This window comes from Danaus plexippus, chromosome Z (assembly GCF_018135715.1).
Source record: "Danaus plexippus chromosome Z, MEX_DaPlex, whole genome shotgun sequence".
NCBI lineage: Eukaryota > Metazoa > Arthropoda > Insecta > Lepidoptera > Nymphalidae > Danaus > Danaus plexippus.
Window position 1 is genome coordinate 15,840,040 of NC_083559.1, and position 21,781 is coordinate 15,861,820.

General features: G+C 36.3%; 3 protein-coding genes across 4 annotated transcripts; 2 read left to right on the forward strand and 1 right to left on the reverse strand.

Annotated features, from left to right (window-relative positions):
- The first annotated feature begins 77 nt into the window (after positions 1 to 77).
- Positions 78 to 3,807, forward strand: LOC116777150 (zinc metalloproteinase nas-13-like). The gene is made up of 7 exons (XM_032670536.2): positions 78 to 1,623; positions 2,373 to 2,540; positions 2,766 to 2,912; positions 3,012 to 3,167; positions 3,252 to 3,385; positions 3,457 to 3,542; positions 3,620 to 3,807. The coding sequence occupies exons 1-7, from the start codon at positions 1,446 to 1,448 to the stop codon at positions 3,669 to 3,671; spliced, it is 921 nt and encodes a 306-aa protein (XP_032526427.2). The 5' UTR covers positions 78 to 1,445; the 3' UTR covers positions 3,672 to 3,807.
- A 117-nt stretch (positions 3,808 to 3,924) lies between these two features.
- Positions 3,925 to 5,977, reverse strand: LOC116777154 (uncharacterized). The gene is made up of 4 exons (XM_032670539.2): positions 5,737 to 5,977; positions 5,426 to 5,487; positions 5,184 to 5,331; positions 3,925 to 4,125 (listed from the first exon to the last, which is right to left on the reverse strand). Exons 1-4 carry the CDS (start codon positions 5,936 to 5,938, stop codon positions 4,043 to 4,045), a joined length of 495 nt encoding a protein of 164 aa, XP_032526430.1. The 5' UTR covers positions 5,939 to 5,977; the 3' UTR covers positions 3,925 to 4,042.
- A 491-nt stretch (positions 5,978 to 6,468) lies between these two features.
- LOC116777156 (uncharacterized) lies at positions 6,469 to 8,166 on the forward strand. 2 transcript variants are annotated; one of them, XR_009753433.1, is made up of 3 exons: positions 6,469 to 6,516; positions 7,628 to 7,729; positions 7,828 to 8,166. XR_009753433.1 is itself a non-coding variant. In XM_032670541.2 (2 exons), exons 1-2 carry the CDS (start codon positions 7,675 to 7,677, stop codon positions 8,148 to 8,150), a joined length of 378 nt encoding a protein of 125 aa, XP_032526432.2. In that variant the 5' UTR covers positions 7,239 to 7,674; the 3' UTR covers positions 8,151 to 8,166. The 2 variants fall into 2 exon arrangements, 1 of the variants encoding a protein (XP_032526432.2); XM_032670541.2 differs by lacking the exon at positions 6,469 to 6,516 and having other exon boundaries at positions 7,239 to 7,729.
- The last annotated feature ends 13,615 nt before the right edge of the window (positions 8,167 to 21,781 follow it).

The following is a 21,781-nucleotide window of genomic DNA, read 5'->3' on the forward strand; positions in this document are numbered from 1 at the left end:
TTGACATCTGTGAAGTCTCTGGAGATTTTAAAACATTTGAACATGAAATAATAAACGCAAATCATTCACAAAGTTTAAGTAATGTGCCAATTCCTGTGGCATAAAAAAATAGCTGTCAAATGTGAGATTGTTCACGTAAACCGATTTTCGTCAGTTAGCCCGCATGTAATATATCCACGTGTCACATTTTCTTGTCCAAAATTAGATCTTACGGAGCAATGTGGAAGGTTATCGTGACTGTATCCGGTCGCCTGAACAAGACAATGGGTTGTGACGCACGCGCCATCTGAACACTGAGCCGCTTCCGTGGACTACAGATTATACATGAATGAATTAAAGTCGAGAAATATGAATCAGATATTAAAAAAAAAAATATTGCAAATTTGCTTTTCAACAAAAATATGAGAGGTACAATTACAGATTTGTCTTTCGATAAAAGCCATTATTTTAAGTTTTCAAATACAGGTTGACACTTGAATGTTTGCTTTACAAAATTGCAATGGTTCAGTATTATAACTAATTTTAATCAGTGATAAAGGTAGTTCTCGGGATTATAGTATTTTTATAATTGCTACATTACGGATGGCGCCACTTGTAACAATAGTCACTTGAATAATACAATGGATTGTCGTCTTTTGTTTGATAGGGTTAAAGTTTATTGTTGCACAACCTTCAACGTATTTTAAAACCCGGATTCGAATATATTTCAAACTAGGAAGGAGGACTTTTGAACAACATGATTCAATATCGCGAAATGGTCAGAAAAATCCATTCTAATAAATATATTACCTAGTTACTATTTTAAATGACATATATGACAATTTTTGGGTTTATAAAGAGCCAGACGGAGGGCTTACAATAAAGTGAATGCTCTGATAGTTGTGGTAGTATTAAGTAGAGGTCCATGTTATTCGTTGGCGAGTTCCGAAGTCTTAGATGCTGCGGAGTTTTTATAGGGAAGTTGTAAGACCAGTAATAAAATGAACAATGTACGGTGCGCGTGCATTGCGTTATCAGCTGACGACATAAATATCTTCAGGGGAATGCGAAATATTTTTATGAAAACATACAAAACATGATGATGATGAAAAAAACAGCCTTGTAAAGAGCGTCTTACAACTTAAGATTGTTGAAATTGTGAAAATAAAAGTAGATGTCATTGATTATTTAATATTTTTGTTCCGGATTCCGTCCGGAAATGTTTATCCGGCATTAAATAATCTTGATAATAAAAACCGTTAAACTAATTCAAACAAACTCCAAGGCGCTCTTTATCAGACATTAATGTTTTCCACGTACATCCACTATCTGAATGAGTAACGACTCGCGGCGGTCGTCTGTCGACAGCCGACATATAAATATCTGGCTCCATTCAAGGAACGCCACAAACCTCCAGGCGTCTGTGGCTCGGTGTCGACAAGTCCAGTCTTTGCCTGAGTGTCTTCATGATGGCTGTTTTACTATTAATGTTATATATGTGTGTTGCCGGTTCCATCACCGCTCTGCCCGTCGACGATGATGTCGTGATGGTCGGTGATGACTCCAATGCTATTGAAGATTCGGATGTCATTGATCTGTCGGGTTTGGGTCCAGAAGCGTTCACCTTCCCCAAAAACGAAAGTGGTGAGCTATAAATATTTTGTTTTATGGATTGACTTGGAACTAATTTGAAGTCGTCTTTCCGTTACTAGGATAAGTAGTCAATTAAAGAGGTCATAGGTGGTATAAAGTCATATATATTCTTAATACAACGAATACTAAAATTATCATCAATCAAGTAAAATTATATCTAGACATCCACAGGCATGTACATGGTCATTTTGGATGGCAGTTGATATGAATTATGACTATGTTTGCTCAATATATTATTTGTTATAATATTGAACACTTCTAGAAAAGGAGTCCGTCGAAAACTGATAAAAAATTATTAAATTATCTAGGATCTAGATCCTTTCATGTCGAAAGAATAATTTGAATATTACTTGGTTGTTCATTGGCTGGTTTTGATAGCACCTGACGTCCAACGTCATCCTGTTTCCCATCAGGCTGGAAGTGTCACTATATTTATAAATATTGACAAATTTCTCGATAACATCTTCAAGAATATAACAGAATATGAAATGAGTTATATTTTGGTGAATAGTTATTACAGAATACAGAACGAGTTAACCTGAATAACATGCAATTGATTGCCGTTTATGACTTCCTCTGTTTTATTATGGAAAGAGTCGTTAATACTCTGATAGATAACCCAAGTCGAGCCTGCGAATTAACCTACAAGATATAACCAACACATGCAGCATGCTTTACTTAACGGTGAACCAGCCTCAGGGGGTAAGACCACGTAGTATGATTTAATATGTGATTCGTAGGGGACGCATTAGCGACGTGGACGGAGTCATCGCTGATGAATCCCGAGGAGATGAGCTTCTATGGCGAAGGTGACATCCTGATACCAACATACGGGAGAAACGCTGTCCGCGACCAGACCTCCCGATGGCCGAACGGTCACATCCCTTACCTTATAGACGGCAGCTTCAGTGAGTAACGAATTGGTCTTTGTTCTCGTTCAAAAATCAGTATCTTGCCAATAAGGAGCAGTACTTATTGTTCCAATCACCATCATTTTGACTTTATTTTATCCATTAATTTGAAAAAGCATTTAACCATAAATAATCTGAGTCTCAATATATATATATAAAGTTTTGACTTTGAAGAATGAAGTGTTTAAAAATATTTCATTGAACATGATTGAATGATTTCAGATCAAAACCAGCGTGACAATATCATGAAGGCCATAGCTGACTACCATCGCCTGACCTGCCTCCGTTTCATCCCTTACAACGGCCAGCGAGATTACATCGTGTTCAAGAGTGCCAACACCGGCTGCTGGTCCAGTGTAGGTCGATTAGGTAAACGATATACTCCAGAATGGACCTCAGGAAATATACAAGTATTGTGCAAGAAGTTCTAGGGTATTTCTTATAAATTCTTCTTCTTCTTATTTCTAGGTGGTCGCCAAGAGGTGAACCTCCAAACACCAGGCTGTGTGTCCAAAAAGGGAACCGTCCTCCACGAAATATTACACGCGGTAGGATTTATTCACGAGCAAAGTCGACCGGAGAGAGACGACTTCGTCAAAATCAATTACAATAACATCAGAAGCGGTGAGCGGTCGCTGTTCACTTACCGTACACTGAGATCAGGAAGCGAGCTATCAGGAGACTAAATAGTGCTTTCTTAACTTTAAGGTTCTGAAGGAAATTTTAAGAAGTCTGATTCGAAACGCGTCGCCGACCTCGGCATCCCCTACGACTACAACAGCGTAATGCATTACTCGGAATATGCATTCTCAAAAAATTCAAAGAAAACCATCGAACCGAAGGTTAAAAATCTACATTCGGTTACTTCGTGCTCTTTGATAAATATGTGATAAAGTAATTTATTGAATTTCAGACGGGAGGGATGAAGGTTGGACAAAGGGAAGGCTTAAGTCGTGGAGATGTGAAGAAAGTCAATGCGATGTACAACTGTAAAAAAGAGTCAGTTGTGACCTCTGTTACTCCGTATAGGTTGTGTTGTAATGAGATTTTATATTAACAATTGTAATTATTTACAGGGAGCCTCAGACGGGCTGGGTCGGCTCGGTCTGGCAGTCAATATTTGGATGACATCCTGGTTGAGAGAAGTGCGGTTATTTTGTTCAAGTGTCATCTTAAATATTTAATTTATATATACTTGTGTGAGCTCTAAGCTATTCTTCCGACGCTATGGTGTTTTCATGACATAAATAATAATTTGTAATAATATTTGTTTTTTTTTTCATGTATATATTTATAAATTGTGTATAATTGATGAACAATTATGAAGGTGTGAAGTGGATTTTTATTTTATTCGTTTGGGAGATAAATATAAATACGTTACTGTTTCAAACTGATCTGTTGCTATGTCTACTGATATATTTTTAACAATCACTTCCGCTTAACATTCGCCATGTTCCTTAAATATTCTCGGTTTTTTTGGATCTCGTCTGTGTGTCTGTCTACGTAGTGTCGTACTTATTGATGATCATCCCCATCAGACATTTCAAATACTGATACGCCCTCTCGCATTTACATGTCTCAGCTGTAACAGAAAGAAACAAACAAAATACATTTTATTATTACCTTCAAAGTATTATTTCACTTGATATGTCTAAAACGTTGCTTTGAAAGCATTTACGGTATGCTAAGCACGAGTTAGCATCATGACACGGCATATGGAGTGATTGCTGTTAATTCAATAATCTACCTTAATACTATAAAGTGAAACATGAGGAGATTTGTGACTGAAAAACGGGGAAAGTCTCCGTTTGTAATGTCACGATACAAACTTAGGGTAACATACAGAGGCAATATCTTGAGTCGACTCTCATGCCCCTTGACAATTTATAAACTAACCAATTCTAAAGATGTTTTTGGATTTTCTTAATCTAAATAGCTTCAATATGTCTACAATTTCTTATCCTCATATTCTTTAGTTTACATGCGATTAAATTTAAAATATTTAGTCCTTAAAACTAAGTATTGTCATAAAAATAAAACGATTGAAGTGTACTAAAAGCTAGGCGCTGAACGTTGGGGACTAGAGCTATTTTTGGGGATAGGTTTCTCTTATGACAGGGCGCTACCCTTTGGAGCGAATAGTTAGCGGTTCAACTAACCAGCGAATTGACTGAGACTTTATAGATAAGCCTAAATGGATCTTAACTATAAAGACACCCAGAATGACAGACAAATAACGCAATAAGCAATAATAACGGATATTAAGCTAGTTGAAGTCGTGGTGGCCTGGACGTTAAAGACCCGCCTCTCATACGTGAGGGCGCGGGTTCGTAACCTGGCAAGTATCAATGTGATCTTTCCCGAGTCATATGTACCTACTTTCTAAGAGTATTTAGACACCACTGACGGACGGTGAAGGAAAACATCGTGAGGAAACCTGGTCTTATAATTTCAAATTATTAAGATTGAAATCGCCAACCCGCCTTGAGCAAGCGTGGTGATTAATTCTCTAACCTTCTCGTTGTGAGAAGAGGCCTTTGCTCAGCAGTGGGCTCCGATAGGCTGATGATGATGATGATGATGATGATGTAGTAACATATATTATAGTTGTATGTGGGTAATATAACAAAACATATTAACCTCTGTCAGAGCAGGTGGTTGCCATCTTGACCAGATCATCGTGTGGCAGAACCCTGATCTGATCGAAGACATCGGCTGTCCGAGACACGTCGAACTGACTGTCAGCTGAAGCCACCTCGGCCTTCTCCAGCACGCAGCGGAGAAAACACTAGAAATAATATATAGGATCATATTCCTTATACAGTTACCTTTATAGAAAAATCCAAAAATTGGAAGCGAAATAGTTACTATCACATAAGCACCTTTGGCGTACGATCCAATTCTTCCGGGAAACTCCCGGTTGTATTCAAAGTCTCCAAGTAATCTGTAACAAAAGAAGGTACTTATTTAAAAACGTTGCCTTAGAAATCGGAATCAAAATGGAACATAGGAGAAGGTATCCCTTACACATAAGTTTTTCAGGAAAATAATATTGCTAGAAGTTAGAAGTTTTGAACAAAACTCCAATGTTATATCAGGGCAAGTATGTAGCTCGTTACTCATAGACGTGACTAAGAAGGAATTGGTTAATGAATATATACGTATGTGTCTTTAATTTGAAGTATCAACTCACACATCTCAATGCGGAATGTTTCGTTACATTCGGCCATAACTGGCCTCAGATCGTTGCTAATTTTGTCCATTTGTTCCTCCATGGAGTTCGGTGTAGTGGATGTCAAGTCCTTCACGTTATTCTGCATTTTATCCGTCCTCGGAACGCATCTCGTCAATGTGATTGTGATCAAGGTGACAGCGGCGACGACTAACACTCTCATGTTGAACGACACGGCACACTACAGTTGTATATTTCAGTACAGTTCGGACATGATTTTATACAACAAGATGACAGAAGTGCGACACTGTAAATAAAATACATTGAACTTATTGTTATAGGATGTATCCGAAATCTAGCTATTTAATAAACATTGACACTCTCTAACGCTCTACACTTGGACGTAACCAAACAATCACGAAGAAAAGCAAAAGTAAAAAAAAAAATAACTGTCATTTAAAGATGCATTTCTATTTTAATGTGTTTATATGAGTACATTATTACTTTCAAAATTAAATCCATCTCTCAGCGGGACGTTAAACTTGGGATTCATTATTTTCATCTCAACCGAAACATGAAGTATTCCTGACGTTAAAAAGGTCAATTAAACGTAACAATGATCTGTTTAATGAAGGCTTAATTCGTTCCGTTATTTCCTTTATAAGATTATAATAAGGGAATTAACCTCACGTGAGGACGGTTATGATGAGAATATAATGTACCGATTATAATACATCAACATTGATATGAGCAATTTTTTTTGCACTCCATTTCTCTAACGGATATCCAGTCTATATGTTGGTCTGTAAAACTTTTATTCAGAAACTACGCTAACATATTGTTTATTTGGTCGATACTCTTGAACATTTAGGTTTGGAACAATCTTAGTATTTATTCCTCACGTCTTATACATCAAAAATACGAAAGAAAGAAACGTCTGATCTTGATAACATTTCATCACATTGAAAAGCAGACCCGTGAGAATGAGCTTGAAAATTAAACAAAATAATTGATTTCTTGAATCACGTTTTGAAAACAAACAGATTTTTTTGGCAAGGAACTGTTATATTCAATAAAGAATCCATAGGTTTATCTGTGATTGGAAGATCGCGGAGTCCCGTGCTCATCGCAGAAGTAGTATAGCTGTGTCTTGGTCTTTCAGGTTGTTTTATCTTTTAGGTCTTACGTCGGCTTCAAATTTTAATAATACAGGTCCGCAATCACCAGCCAGGATATTCAATACAAGCTAGGATACAGGATAGGACGGGATTCAGTAGAAATACCTGGCTTCTCTCTAGTGATGACTGTAACTCATTAGGCTACAGTATTTATTCTTCACAATTTAAAATAGTTTTTATATTGTAGAGGTCATTCCTCTGACCACGTCTCCTCAGACATATCGTATTACTTCGCCTTATTTCCTCAGCTCATGTCAAACGGAGCAACTCAACATTTATTAATGAAGCGACTTTTAAAAATTTCAGGTTCAAAAGAATATCGAAACTAATGAAATCTGAAATTGAAATATATTTTTATTTGTGTTATTAAATTTTCTTTATACGAGTATATCAAATTTAAGATTTCTTGTGATTGACATGTGATGAGGGAAAATAGAGGGAGGCTATTCCGCCAAAAGTGGTATGGAGACGTTGTACACGAAGTTAATTTTAATGTATATTTACACAAAATAATAGTTGTAGCAAACAGCTACATCTATTATTTTTACAAAAAAATATTGCACAGTATTTTTTTTTTATTAGACTATTACTTGATTCGTACTGGAATGGTGTGTTGTGAAAAGATTAGTTAATTATTGTCTATTCTGCTAGTTTCGGGTCAAAGGAAATAATTATCGTTATCTTAACGAGTCAGCAACCTTATTTAAACATAAATTCACTGCCTACTTTTTCAGGCGCAGTAACTCAGACACCTTCAGACTAGCGGTCGGATATCTTCAGAATGAGAGCCGTTTTACTTTTTCTCTTGCCTTATATTTTTCTTGTTAACAGCCAAGGTAAATATTTATAATATTCCTGTATAGTTAAAATTAAAGATTATTTATAACGAATTTCTATTAATGTAATCTTGATATAAAACGAAACTTGTTTTTAGATGACGTCGCTGTTTCGGATAACAGTACAAATACATTTGATGCAGTATCTTATCTGTTCTCGCTTGTGCTGAACTTACTCCAAGAAAAACCCGAAATGTTGGAACGAGATGACGTGACTGTCTTCACCGAGGATCGCTCTTATGATAGGAAAGAGTATGATGATACTTCTGTATCTGATAATGGAGTCAGAATGTTTCCAGAAAGTAACGCTCCCAGTTTTGTCGGAGTCTATCAAGCGACCTTCGGATTAACCCCACAGGAAGTTGCCGAACAAGTTTTGAAAGTTGAAAAAATATTGGAGGAACATAATAAAATTCAATAAAACGTTCACTTAATAAGCAATAGTTTCAATCGTGACTATCGTTGTACTTATCAGTATTAATGTAAGTTTGTTTATTTACCCATAGTTTTCAACTAAGCACTCCATTTTAGAACATCATTTTCCTAAACAGTAAGGAACGAATATTTTTTTGGGAACAATATAACTGAGTCTTAAGACGTCTTAAAACTGGGAGTTTGAATATACAATAAAGTCTACGTTTTATAAATATAGGGTTTTCCATTAAGGGCGCTTGATCTTTGAAATGCAAAAAAAAATACATGTAGGAAAGATATTTTTTTTTTTATTTGGAAGGTCTATTGACCCCATTATGTATGGAATATGACATCATTCAAATGACCGCCACGGCTTCGGTTGGTGGCGCGCACACGAAAGGTCCAATTTTCGATGACTCTGGCGCACAAATCGGGCTGTATTTGATCGATGGCGTGGCGTATGTTGACTTTGAGGGCATCGGTGGTTTGTGGCTTGTTGGCATAGACCTGCGACTTAAGAAAACCCCACAAGAAAAAGTCCAGCGGGGTCAAATCGCACGATCTCGGTGGCCAGTTCACGTCGCCTCCGCGCGAGATGACCATGTCCAGAAATTGCTCGTGCAGAACTTCCATCGTAGCGTGTGCTGTGTGGCACGTAGCGCCGTCCTGTTGAAACCACATGTTGTCCAGATCCATATTCTCGATTTCAGGCCAAAAGAAGTTGGTTATCATCGACCGGTATCGCTCACCATTGACGGTGACGGCCACACCATTATCGTTTTCAAAAAAATACGGATCAATCACGCCTCCGGCCCAAAATCCGCACCAAACAGTCACTTTCTGCGGGTGCATTGCCACTTGGTGAACCTCGTGTGGATTGGTCTCGTCCCAAATACGGCAATTTTGCTTGTTGACATAGCCATTCATCCAAAAATGCGCCTCGTCGCTGAAGATGATTTTTTTGCCAAAATCGGCGTCAACTTCCAACTGCTCTAATGCCCAGTCAGCGAACACACGGCGCTGTCTATGGTCATTAACCTTGAGCTCTTGGGTCAGCTGGATCTTGTACGGGTGCAGGCTCAAGTCACAACGCAAAATTCGCCAAGTTGTCGTCTGCGAAAGGCCGAGTTCCTGTGCGCGACGCGGAATTGACTACCGCGGGTTTTCGAGGACACTGTCGCGCACAGCGGCGATATTCTCGGCAGATCTCGCGTTACGTTGACGCACGGGAACCGGCTGATTGTTAACTGACCCGGTTGACTCGAATTTGTCCACCAATCGACGGATAGTCGACTCGGCAGGACGATCATCGCGACCGTAAAACGGGCGAAGTGCGCGGAACGTTGCTCGAACTGAAGACCCATTTTCATAAAACAATTTTATGATTTGCACGTGCTGCTCGACACTGTAACCTGCCATGGTGGTTTGGGAGGACGGAATGAATATAACACACTGCATTTGACAGCTGTCACTCAAACAACATGGCCGCAATCAGCTGTCAAAGTTCAAGCGTCCCTATTGGAAAACCCCATACATAATAGTTAAAAAAAAAAATAAGAAAGCGTGGGGTGCTTGATATTGAAGGTTACAATCAATCCAGTGGCGACTATCTATGAGAGGAAAGATATGAAATGTAGTCAAATGCTCCCCACGCTTTTTATTCTCAATTAAATTATTCTGTTAGTAAATTTTATTGTAATTTTAAAGCGCGTTGTGATGATAGAGCTTACGGTTCCTTGGGAAACAAACATCCCCCAAAGACCATACCATCAAGGTCAACAAATATTACGAGCTCACTAACGAACTCACTCGAAATAGGTTCGTCGTGGATTTATACGCGGTAGAAGTTGAAGCGAGAGGTATAACGGCTTAATATTTCTACAACGTACTAAAAGAGTTGAGCCTGTCCAGAACTTACATCAATCCATTCTTGAAACGTACTTCGAAGGCAGCTTTTTCAAATTTGGTTAGGTAGGGAAAGGAGCTTGGACAATGGAGGTGAGCGTTTAACGCAAGTTAGATAGGGGACCCTTAAACCTACACCTGGGTCGCAAGTCCCAGGCACTGTTGAAGCTCCTCTCCCTGCAACGCGACGGACCTGGCACCCGCACGGTGAATCCATGGAATGCTAAGAGGTGTCGTCTCTTGAGCTGATTAACTATGAATGATTGTTTGACCTTCTCCTACTGTAATAAAATTTGTTTGTAATTGAAAATTATTTTCTATATTTTAGTTCGGTTAGCTGTAAAAGCGGTTTTTTATTTAGTTTCGTTAAAGTATTATTTATTTTTATATTTTTTATTTCCATTAATTTTAAAAGCGTGTTTTTTAGTTCTTTATAAACTATTACTTAACTGCAGACATGCGCAGACCGCGTATTGGCTCTATCTATCTCACTTCACTACAGAGGTTCTATGGAAGAATTCATTAATCCTGGCGGTCCAAAATAGGATAATGGAAAACTGTTATCAAATTAATATATTATCATCGGTCCTTGACACGTATGCAAAGTTTCAAATTATTCAGACTTCTAGAAACCAGTGAAAATTAAGCTCAAAGATTCCTTTACATACATATGTACATACATACATACATACATACAACCCAAGCTAATTAAAGCTGTTTAATGAAGTTACACAAAGCGATGCTATGAGTCTGAACACTTACAGGAACGACTATAAAAATAACGCCATATATAATGCCATACTTAATGTGATTTTGTTTTACAAACATGCAGAAATAAATAAGTTCGCAAAGAATAAAACAACAATAAACATGTTTATGCATGCGGATGTGCGGACGTGCGGAACATGCGGACGTACTTCTCTGTGAAGCCTTAGGAATTATTGTAGACGGTTGAAATGAGAGCCATGTCGGTAGGTTAATAATCTTGGTTTTTGAAAAATGAACGAACGAATATTTTTATATGTCATATATATATTTTTTCTACTAACAAACCTGCATTCAGACTTCTTTGGTTGTTTGTTTGATCGAGCTGAATATAAATAAATAAATCAAATGGCTGCTAACTAATTCCAAAGTGAGACATTCAGTGACATGTCCAGCTTTTGCTGAGAGATATGAATGTAGAGACGTGTTTATGTGTCACCAGATTAACATTAATTTGAGTGAACTATCGCTTCTACTTTGAACAAACACTAGCTTAACTTAACCATCTACTTATATTTTTCTAATAAGTTAATGGTCTTGTATTCGTTTATTATATGTACATAATGTTTACAGCGGAAAAAGGTTGATTTTCCAGTAATTGCGATGTATCTCGTTTGTCAACTTGAAGGAGTGATGTGTTTGTAGAAGTGACTTCAATTAAACGCTTAAGAACATTAAAGAATTGCAACCAATATCAGATTAAATGTAATAATTGGTTTTAGAAATTAATTAGGTATAATTAGCAACATGTCAAGTGAGACATGCAACGTTTGTAAAAACATGAACAAGAAAATAGAAGGTTTTTGTAATTGACTACTTCCCGCAGGAAATTTGTATAGATAACTGTTAATACATAACGAGTGAGCAAGAAAAGAAATTCAGAATAAATAGCACTTTCCAAGTGTATATTTTTGTTGTAGTACAAGTAATAATGTGTACTAAGAAATATCTTTTTGTTGTGTTTATTGTGTTAGTGGTGAAAGCAATCCTTGCGATGCAGATCAGTGAAGATAATATAGAACGTTCTCAAGAAGATTTTGTCGATGAAATGACCAGACACGTTCAATACGAACCTTATCAAGAAAAAAACTCACTACACGAAGAAAGTATATTTGGATATAAAGAAAGTCAGTATGAACCATCATCTCACAAGGTTAGGAGACAAATTCCACAATCCCCGGATTCTAAAGTGTTGATCGGCACCTTCCAAGCTGTCGTGCGACCTCTGACTGCGGATGGAAACATATTGGACAGCTATAAGATTGATTCACACAATACCACGGACCCCGCCGAGTAATAAATTATATAAAAATATATATTTTTACGTTTTACTTGATATATGTAACCGTTATGTTAACTTCTGAGAATATTTTGTGCATTAAATGTTAAAAATCTCTTAAGGTGTATTACTCAGAGTAACCCAAGTAACAAGCCGAGGAATTTTATTATGTAAGTAAATGAGTATACTATTCTAAGTTCTAGTTGTTAATTATTGAACATTATTACATTGCTTAAAATTGGTTAGTCGATTATAGGCCTATCGGAGAGGAGGTGTTAAGAGAATTCTGCTCGGCAAGGCAAAGAAAGATGCCATTTAATATAAATTCTCACTATATTGATGATAGATGATGATATATATAAATATTGATTGCTGTTCTTCTCCCGTCACGTCGTTTAGAAAACAAGTCGAAAGAAAAATTTAAAATGAATAACTTACATTTTTTATATTAAAATTAGAATTCTTATATCTTTTTAACTACACATTTATTCTCATTACATTTACACAACAATAATATTTGACATTTGATCCAACATCCGTCCTCTACGACCTATGCCGATTGTCGATCGATAACTTTGTGATAGCGATCTCTAAAGTGATGTACCTACAATTTTTATGTTGATTCTTCGTAGTAGAGACACTTCACTGCTAAGTTCGCGGGAACTTTTACACATTGATTAACTATAATTTACGATGCCTGGGAGAAGTCGACCTGACTCAGGTCGTCGTAGTCAATCAAATGTGCTAAGAGATACCTGACGTGCTAATCACACTGATGACCGAAGAGAGACGGATCAAGAAAATAGTCGTTTTTTGTCTATCGACTTGACTGTTAGCCCTAATGGTTTTGACAGCGTCACCGGGAGGGGTGGGTGATCCGATGGGACCTACCCGTTAAATTCGGGCCTGAAGGGCCCGGGGGGATAAGGAAATTGTATTGCTTTGGCTGAACTGCATCCTTAATTAAGTGAGAATGAAGTTTATAGGCTTAAAATGAAACGAGTTTGTGCACATTAAACACAACCACAGCGAGCACGACGTAATGAAATTGAGCGATTCCACAAACGCAGCGCTTCTGTGATTCTGGAACGAGCTGCATTCCACTATTACCTTCCCACAGATTATTGTGCCGACAAATCGATAACAATTGGAGAAATGACATTAATTTGTAAATATTGTAAGGCGTTAAATTACGCTGGTGAATGCACTGGATTATGTTGTGCTGGAGGCAAAGTAAAATGGCCACAACTGGTCACACCACCAGATCCCTTACACTCTTGAATTTCTGGGACTTGTAGTGAATCTAAGCATTTCTTGACAAACATTCAGAAATATATGATAATATTGTTTCCAGATGATATCATCGTTTTTTCATCAGCACAACAATTCAGTAAACATGTTCAAAATAGCTTTAGATGGGGTGCCATCTGACAACCATAATATTGTTATTCAAGCGGACAAAACACCCGCCGCCGCGCCCGTGAACACACGAGAAGATTTAATTCACATTAAATTTGCTCATTAATGTGTTCATGTTGTATTATATTGTGTTTGTCTTTTGTATTGTTTTAGTTTAGCATTAATTTACAATTTTTTTTCTTAGTTTTTAAGAGTCCATGTATAAATAGGCTTAGTTATAGATTTGTTTGATTTTAGAACGGGTGCAAATCAGCAGGTACTTTGTATTATGAGTAGTAGTGTTTATGTATCATAAAACACTTAGGACTTGGTAATTTTTGTAAATTTTATTTACTTGAGTTTTATAAGTAAGTCAGATTATTTTAGCATTTAGGGACTTCCATTTTTGTTTGCTCCTGTGAGTATACGTGGTATGTAATTAAAAGATTTTTGTATTTTTTTTTACGCAGAGGAAGCCGCGGGTATCAGCTAGTTAGATATAAATTAATATTGGGTTTAGTTTTTGAGGTGCGCCCATGGAGAAAGTCAAACGTATTACCTGTAACATACTATAATGAACTATTTAAAAAGTCATTGAGTTCGGAGGAATATGAATGAGTATTGAGGGTTAAATGTTATCGTAAGTGGTTTCTATTTGACTTTTGTTATGATTGATGCCGAGTCCAATCCAAATATTGTCTTAAGAACGTCAGACCTTTTATTTGTTTTGAACTTTTGTTTTTCTAAGCAAATCATTCATGGAACTAAAGCTAATGTAATGATTTTTATAGTCTTTGAGACGAGCTTAAAGATTTATTAAATAAACACAATTTATATTCTTGGTATTCTTTATTACTTTGTATTTAAGAATCTCAATATATCCAATAAAATAAAATTGTCATCACTTTATTAAATGAGAAATAACTAATGATGTCACAAACAAATAAAACGCAACCTTACATACCTTCGTAAAATTTAAATTGATTCATTATGGATAAGAAAGTGACCAAGAAACCGACAATCTGTAAATAAACATGTTATTATACTATTTAATCTTTCTTTTAAAATCCTTATTATGTATTCTAAACAGTGCTTTTTTTCACGTAAGAGAAGTAATTCCTAGAGTTGTAGAGGATATGAGAATGTTCCTGTTCGAACATATCATTATTTATATTAATATTCATACCGTAGCAATCAACGGTCTGTTTAAGTGACACAACCCGAGGGGAGTCAAGCCTTGTAAATTTAATGTAAACTGCTGGTAGAAGTTGTCCAATTCGTAGTAAAGAGCAGTGTTGTGACTCATAGTGTTCAATAGCTTGCTCATTACTATCTTCGTGTGTTCCATCTAAGAGAATAAAATTTACATAAATCAGTTGTCCTTCACTTGTACTACGTTTGGTATCACTTAAGAACTGTACTGAGGTGGCGTCACCTCTCTGTTCATACGATGGAAAGGTTCTATAAGAAGCAAGATGTCGGCGATGTGATTGATCATCCACAACAATTCGTATATAAAAAACTTTATTGGTTTTATCGACTCGTCTGAAATAGTGATGCAACGTTACAATACAATCCACAACAGTACTAATTGTAAACCACAAAACTGATGTGAAACTAACGTCTTCACGATGAGAAACGTTAGTTTCTTACTGTTTTAGTAACTTGCCTAAATCGTTAGAGTATCGCCATAAGTTGTATGTTGTCATAAAGATACGAGTTATCAGAGCAAACAGTATCATCACCAAATATAGCCCCTCCGTCCGCATCAGCTCACTGGTCCCTTCCCATATAAGCAAGTACGACCCATATAGATTTCTTAAATGCTTGTGATTGCATCTCGACACCACCATTCCACCTGCTGTATATATATAGATACATTGAAAATAAAGCCCCCAGTTTTGTTGTTAATGTATCTATAATAAGATATAATACTCGTATATTTGCACCTCCTTGAATGGTGAAAAGCGTTAGCTTCTTGTTTAGTGTTTCGGAAGTCAAACGGAGAAGTACAGCGAGAAAAAAATATTGCAACTGCATTGTCAGTATGATATTGTGACAAATGAAAATAATGACACTCAAACATATCCCTTGAACTGAAAAAATATATAACGAATATAATATAAATGTTAATCGATGTAATTCAGTTAATTAGAAGAGGATTTACTATTGGATATCCCATCCACGACGTCATCCACATACAGGCCAAGAACGTGCAGGGACACGTTCAGTATGAAAGGTCCAACCATGATGAGTATTATTTTCAAGGTCGATGGATCAAGTGAGTAGTCATAGCCGATTCTTCTGCGAATCTAAGTAAATTACACTTTAAATAATAAAAATATACTTTTCCCACTTCATTTGTGAATTTTAACGATATTTTTCATATTTCTCTTGCAATAATTTCCTAAATAACCTTATTTAGGACCTTAAACTAAGTAACATGCATGTTTAATCTCATTTTTTCTAAGGTGTTATAAAATTATACTTTGTTTTGTATATTCACATGTACCGGGTTGGCTTAGGCTACAATTTCGCTCGTTGTAGCCCGAGGCAATGACTTAGCAGTGGCGAAGGAGCGTGCCGAGACGGGAGCTTTGATAGTCGAGCTCATTCCCCGGATAAGGTAGCTGGGACTAACTCTGGACGGTAGGTGGAACTTCTGGGAGCACTTTTGCGGATTAGTTCAGAAATTACTTGGAAAGGCGAACGCCCTTTTTTTGTGATAAATGGGGGAAAACGAGCAGACAGCATACCCGATGGAGGTAGTACCGTCACCCATGGACATAATAATTTTGCGGATGCGTTGCCACCCTTGTTTGGGGTGGAGAGAGAGAGGAAAGGTTGGGAAAAAGTAAAGCAAAGGAAAAGGGTGGGAAAAAGGAAAGGGCAACCGGCTCTCCCACTCATCGCACGAAACACAGCCCTTAAAGACTGCTTCACGCCGATCTTCCGTGAGAGGGTGGTACTTTACCGTTTGAGCCAGCCAATCCAAATCCGTCGTGGGGTCAACCCACCAACGTGGTTGGCACGGATCTCTCGTTGCCGGCAGAAGTTAAGGCAATGTTCGGTTGAGAGAGGGTCTGGGCGGCGGTGGTCTTCTTCCGCTAGGTCGTCATCTTGCAGAAGGAGACCGCCGAAAGAGAGAGAGTGGACAATCCCTTCTCGGCGTTTATGCGCCGACGAAGGCTGGGTTGAAGGTAGCGGTTTTATGCCTGCTAAATGCTTCCCCAGTGAGAGGAGCCTCCGGGCGTCGGTGGGGAAACCGGCGTCCGGGCAACATAGACTCGAGTAGCGAGCGACGGAAGGGAGGTGATTGTGGAATCCACCTATCCCTTACCGATGGCGGAGTCTACGTGAATCGTGCGTAGTGAGCGAAAGATTGGCAGACTATTTCCGTTCACTAGCTTACGCACTGCGCAGAGAAAGCCGAGGAGTTATAGTGGGTGGCCATAAATCCCATATGCCCATATGCCCCGTCATGTTTGCCCCCACGGCCGGAAGACTTTAAAAGATTTCACCTCGTAAAAAACAAACAGTTGACATTTAGATTACTTTGACAAGGTTTGTTTTAGTAAAAAGTTCTCATGACTCTGGTAACATCGAAGTCAGCTAAAATACCTTTTGTATCTGATTCAACACAGACATCAAGTTTCTCATTCTCCCTTGTCCTTTTAATATAGCTAAGGATGTCGTTAATACGTCCGGAGCTCCCACTACTACCAGCAATAAAATTTTTACAAAAGCAAACGCAAAGTTGACACGCTGTATCTCCGTCTGTAGTATGCTGCGATAGAGCAGAATCATTAGCGCGTCTGAAACGATTAATAGTTTTGCTTAATTATCATTATAAACTTAGATTAGATAATTATAGATTAATGAAAAACCGATTTTCACATTTATAGTCAAAAACGAGATCAAAAGTATATTAAATGTATATTTCTTTAAAGTTTATTCAATACATCTGTGTTGTTTAAATGAAACTAATATATTTTCGGATATACTACATCTTGTCTGCCCGTGATCAGGGTTGCTGTAAAGCAAACGAAACGTCGGGATTATGTAGTTTTAAAATAATAAAATCCGCGTAGTAAATCCGAAAATATATTAGTTTCATTTAGATGAATAAAACTCGCGAAAGTCTTAGATCTCATTACATCTGTGTTGTGACTTACTAATGATGATGGGGAGCGGAGTGCTAAATATGAACAGTACTCTAGACGTCGTGATGCGGTACACTCCATTCCTTACTCTCGTGAAACGAAGTGGAGCCAGTGAGAACACTCGGCAGAAGCGTAACATGGTCAGAATGGTCCCGTTGGCCTCACACTTAGGTAACGGGTCCCTCACACGCATCTTGTTCTGATACATCACGTCTTAATTATATCAAAGTGACATATAATTATGATATCACCTCCAATTAATCTCTCCTATTTCTGCTGAAACCTTTAGTGGTCCCTGAGTCTATTCTATGTTTATTATAAAGTTTCTTTATGAATATAATTTTTCTATTTTAATTCCTGCTACATAATAGGACTCATTGCTCGCGATACTAATAATAGTATTTGTATCGAACCGTTATGTTCAACATAAAATACACATCAATTTTAATTGTTATGTGTACTGCCACTGTTATTTGGTACCTTTATTATACTGGCTTCAATATTAGTTAATAGTATGTTCTATTTGGTATACTTGTGTCTGTGTGTGTGTTTATTGATATATATACTGATAATAATTTGTCGTTACAAATGTTATATTAAGTATGTTTGTCATAATTTCTCTGAACAAATTAGTTTTCAAATAGACAATATAGATTTTTTTGTTAATGTGCAAGCGGGGCTCGAACCTATACTCTCTGGAATATCGCATTTCAGTAGCTTCAGCAATTAAACAATTCTGTTGTGACTCAAGTTGGCGAATTAAGCAATCCATCTAAAGTATTACGTGAATTTTAAATCGAGTATTAGTTTAAGATTAGAACATTACCTACTTCGGGAAATTTTGCAAACATTTTTATAAAATATTTTAATTCAATTCAGTAACCTGCCTGTCGCCGACACTTCCGTGCGCCGTTACCGTGAGGTGTGACATCTCGTATTGTCTGCTGGTCATTTAATTTTGCAACGGATTTATTAAGAGTAATTGTACATTTTTCACTCAAATAGTCTATAAATATGCTCTAGTTGTTCCTTTGAAAATTTGGAGTAAAAATAATTAATTATTTCAAAGGATATTTTCAACTGGGTCCTTTGTAATTAATAGTGCCTTAACGGTCCATTGATTTGTTTCGCTTGGCCTCAATGCTATTGGATTTAATCAATAGATTATATAAAGGTCAATTTAATGCATATTATAAAACTGATTCATATCACTCCGATATATACTATATACATATATCAAAAAGGTTATCTTTCTTAAGATATCACATTGTATGCTAACCGTGACATAAGTAAGGAATACTTCGATAGTCACAAGCACAACTAATGTATTTTAGACTTACTGCATGCTGGTTAGTGTCACAGTTTATATTTTATATAAACATAAAAATTATTGCTGTATGTCGATCTCTATGAAATAATAAAACAAAAAAATAAGGGAAACGTAGGTACAAAAAGCTGAATAACGAAAAATATCTGTCTCATACGCATCGATACATCTGAAGGTGTGTGACAGAAAATAAATTAAATTCCCGCTTAAATTCTAATGTAAGTTTGTGTCTTTATAAATATTTCTTTTTCTAACCTGGTGTTTGGAACGCCGATGTCAAATAGTAAATGTTGAAGGAATTGTAAACATTTTCAATGATAGATATCAGTAGTAACACAGTAGTCTGCCACTTGTTCATCATCCTCGCCACCTCAAATACTGTCATATACGAGCCTGCAAACCTACTCACAGGACGCTCCTGAGGATCTTGACTTGTATCTGAAAATAAAACATCAATCTTACTTGGGTTGTTACTTTGGTGTAACAACAAAGTGAATTATATTTTAAGCTATTTAATTGGTCTAAAAAAACAATAGAAGTTTTATTATAATTTTCTTAAATTAACCTGACTTTATTATAATTAAGAAAATTATTAAAAATAACCAACTTCAAGTGAACAGTGACAGATTATTTATTACAATAACAAAACTAAGCAGCAAAAGTTTCAACGTGTATATAATTTTGTATTTTTTTTGTAGAAAAACAATACAGAAGACAATATTTCATATTTTAATAAAATACATTAAACTTAATAAAAAATATATATAAGGAATTTAAAATATCTTTAATTTGAAGTCGGTTAAGTTACATCGAAAGATTATGTCTCCCTCGTCACTCACCATAAAATATATTACGAAGCGAAACAGATCGATAAATAATGAGATCTAATACTTTCGCGAGTTTCATTCATTAAAATAAAACTAATGTTTTTCGGAGAAGATGTGGAAACGAGATGCGTAGAAGAATCACATCTCGTCTGCCCGTGATCACGGGCGCTGAAAGGTAACCGAAAGGTCAGGATTATGTAGTTTTAAAATAATAAATGTCGCGTAGTAAATCAATAAATGCTTTTAATGCAAGATCTCACAACGATAAAAACAAAAATGTTCTGCACTCCTGCCAATAAAATGTAGAGTTATCAAGAATATTATGTATTTAGCTGTAATGTAAGTTTTTTCTTTTTATATATATTTAAAACAATCATACACACTCGCCGCTGTAATCATCAAACGACAACGTTATCTCTACGGTACTTATTGTTAAGAGTAGTATCGTACAGCAAGTGTAATGTATTTTCACTCTCCTCTGTGATTTTTCCAAATAAATGGCACAATATTTACGAAGAGAGATCTTAAACAAAAAATACTCCAGGTAAACATTGTTTATATCAGAAAAGTATTATGAAATACATGATAAATATAAATCTGTATTAATTAGAATGATATCATTTTAACTAAATATATTAAAAATACGTAAGTTTGTTTTTAAAACGCTTTTATCACGAATCATAGCGATCTTGTAGGTTGTATTTAAATTGTGTTTTCAAATAGAATAATATTGCCTATTATTATATGGCCTATATATTATATGGCCTATTGAGTATATAACTGTTCTTTTCGTCTACTATCGCAGCCAAAATATATATATTGACTTGAAAATATTTCAATAATAAAAACTCACAACTTCCCCGATCTGTACGAAGTGTTGTATTGAGAAATCCTGCGTCAATGTTGTTAAGAAACATAGCTTGTTTGTATTTGTCCAAACAATTTTATATAACGGTTACAGTGTTAGACTGGATCGTGAATGACTGATGCTGGTACTCACTGCTTGTATCGATGGTATGCAAGTTTGTGTTTATTTACAAACGCCATACATTTTTTCTATATAATGCTATAAGAAAGTAGTAATTTTATTATATATTAAGTCTTTGGATTTTATCTCAACAAATATTATTTAAAAAAAAATCATTAAATTAAGTTAACTTTGGATTCGTTTTCGTTGGTATTAAAGATGTTGTCTGAAGCTGAGTGTCGTCCGTGTTGCTCTCTTAAGCAACGACATAATTTTTCGCAAGAAGAATCGGTGTACCTAGATGACACCTTTATATAATGTTCCCATGACGTAGTTAAAGTAGTGTTGAAGGTAGCTTGGCTTGTATTGTACTTGTATTGTTTGTTGATGTGCCGAAGAATATATTTTAATGATGTCCAAGTTAACATCGTAAATGAAATAACTACAATAAGAAGGTGATAATTTTTTTTTTAGAAAAATTCGGAGAAAATTTAAAATAATGGTATTATGAATTAAAGAATTATTAAACAGACCTCGTGGTGGCCCGCATTCGAAACCTGGCAAGAACCAGTGTGATTTTTTCGATTGATTTAGATACCAATGACAGGCGGTGAAGGAAACCTGGGCTTGTAACTTGAAATCGCCAATCCACCTTAAGCAACCGTGGTTATTTATGCTCTAATCTTTTCCATGTGAGAAGAAGGCTTCGGTCAGCAGTGGGCTATGATAGGCTGATGATAATGATGAATTAAAGAAAACTGTCTGCGTCTTAGAGAAGGGAAATGAAGTCGGAAGAAGGTATCGAAGCCATGCTATTTCTTTAATATCTGATGAATAAAACAAAAGTGGTGATTATATTATCATCTTTTTAGTGTACAGATAAAAGACGTAGGTGAAAGGCGATTCATCATCACAGAGCTTTATGTGCGAAGGGATCATTGAATTACGTTTATAACGTTCTCACTTTCAAAGGGTAGATTATTTTTGATGTATTGGACACAGAGGGG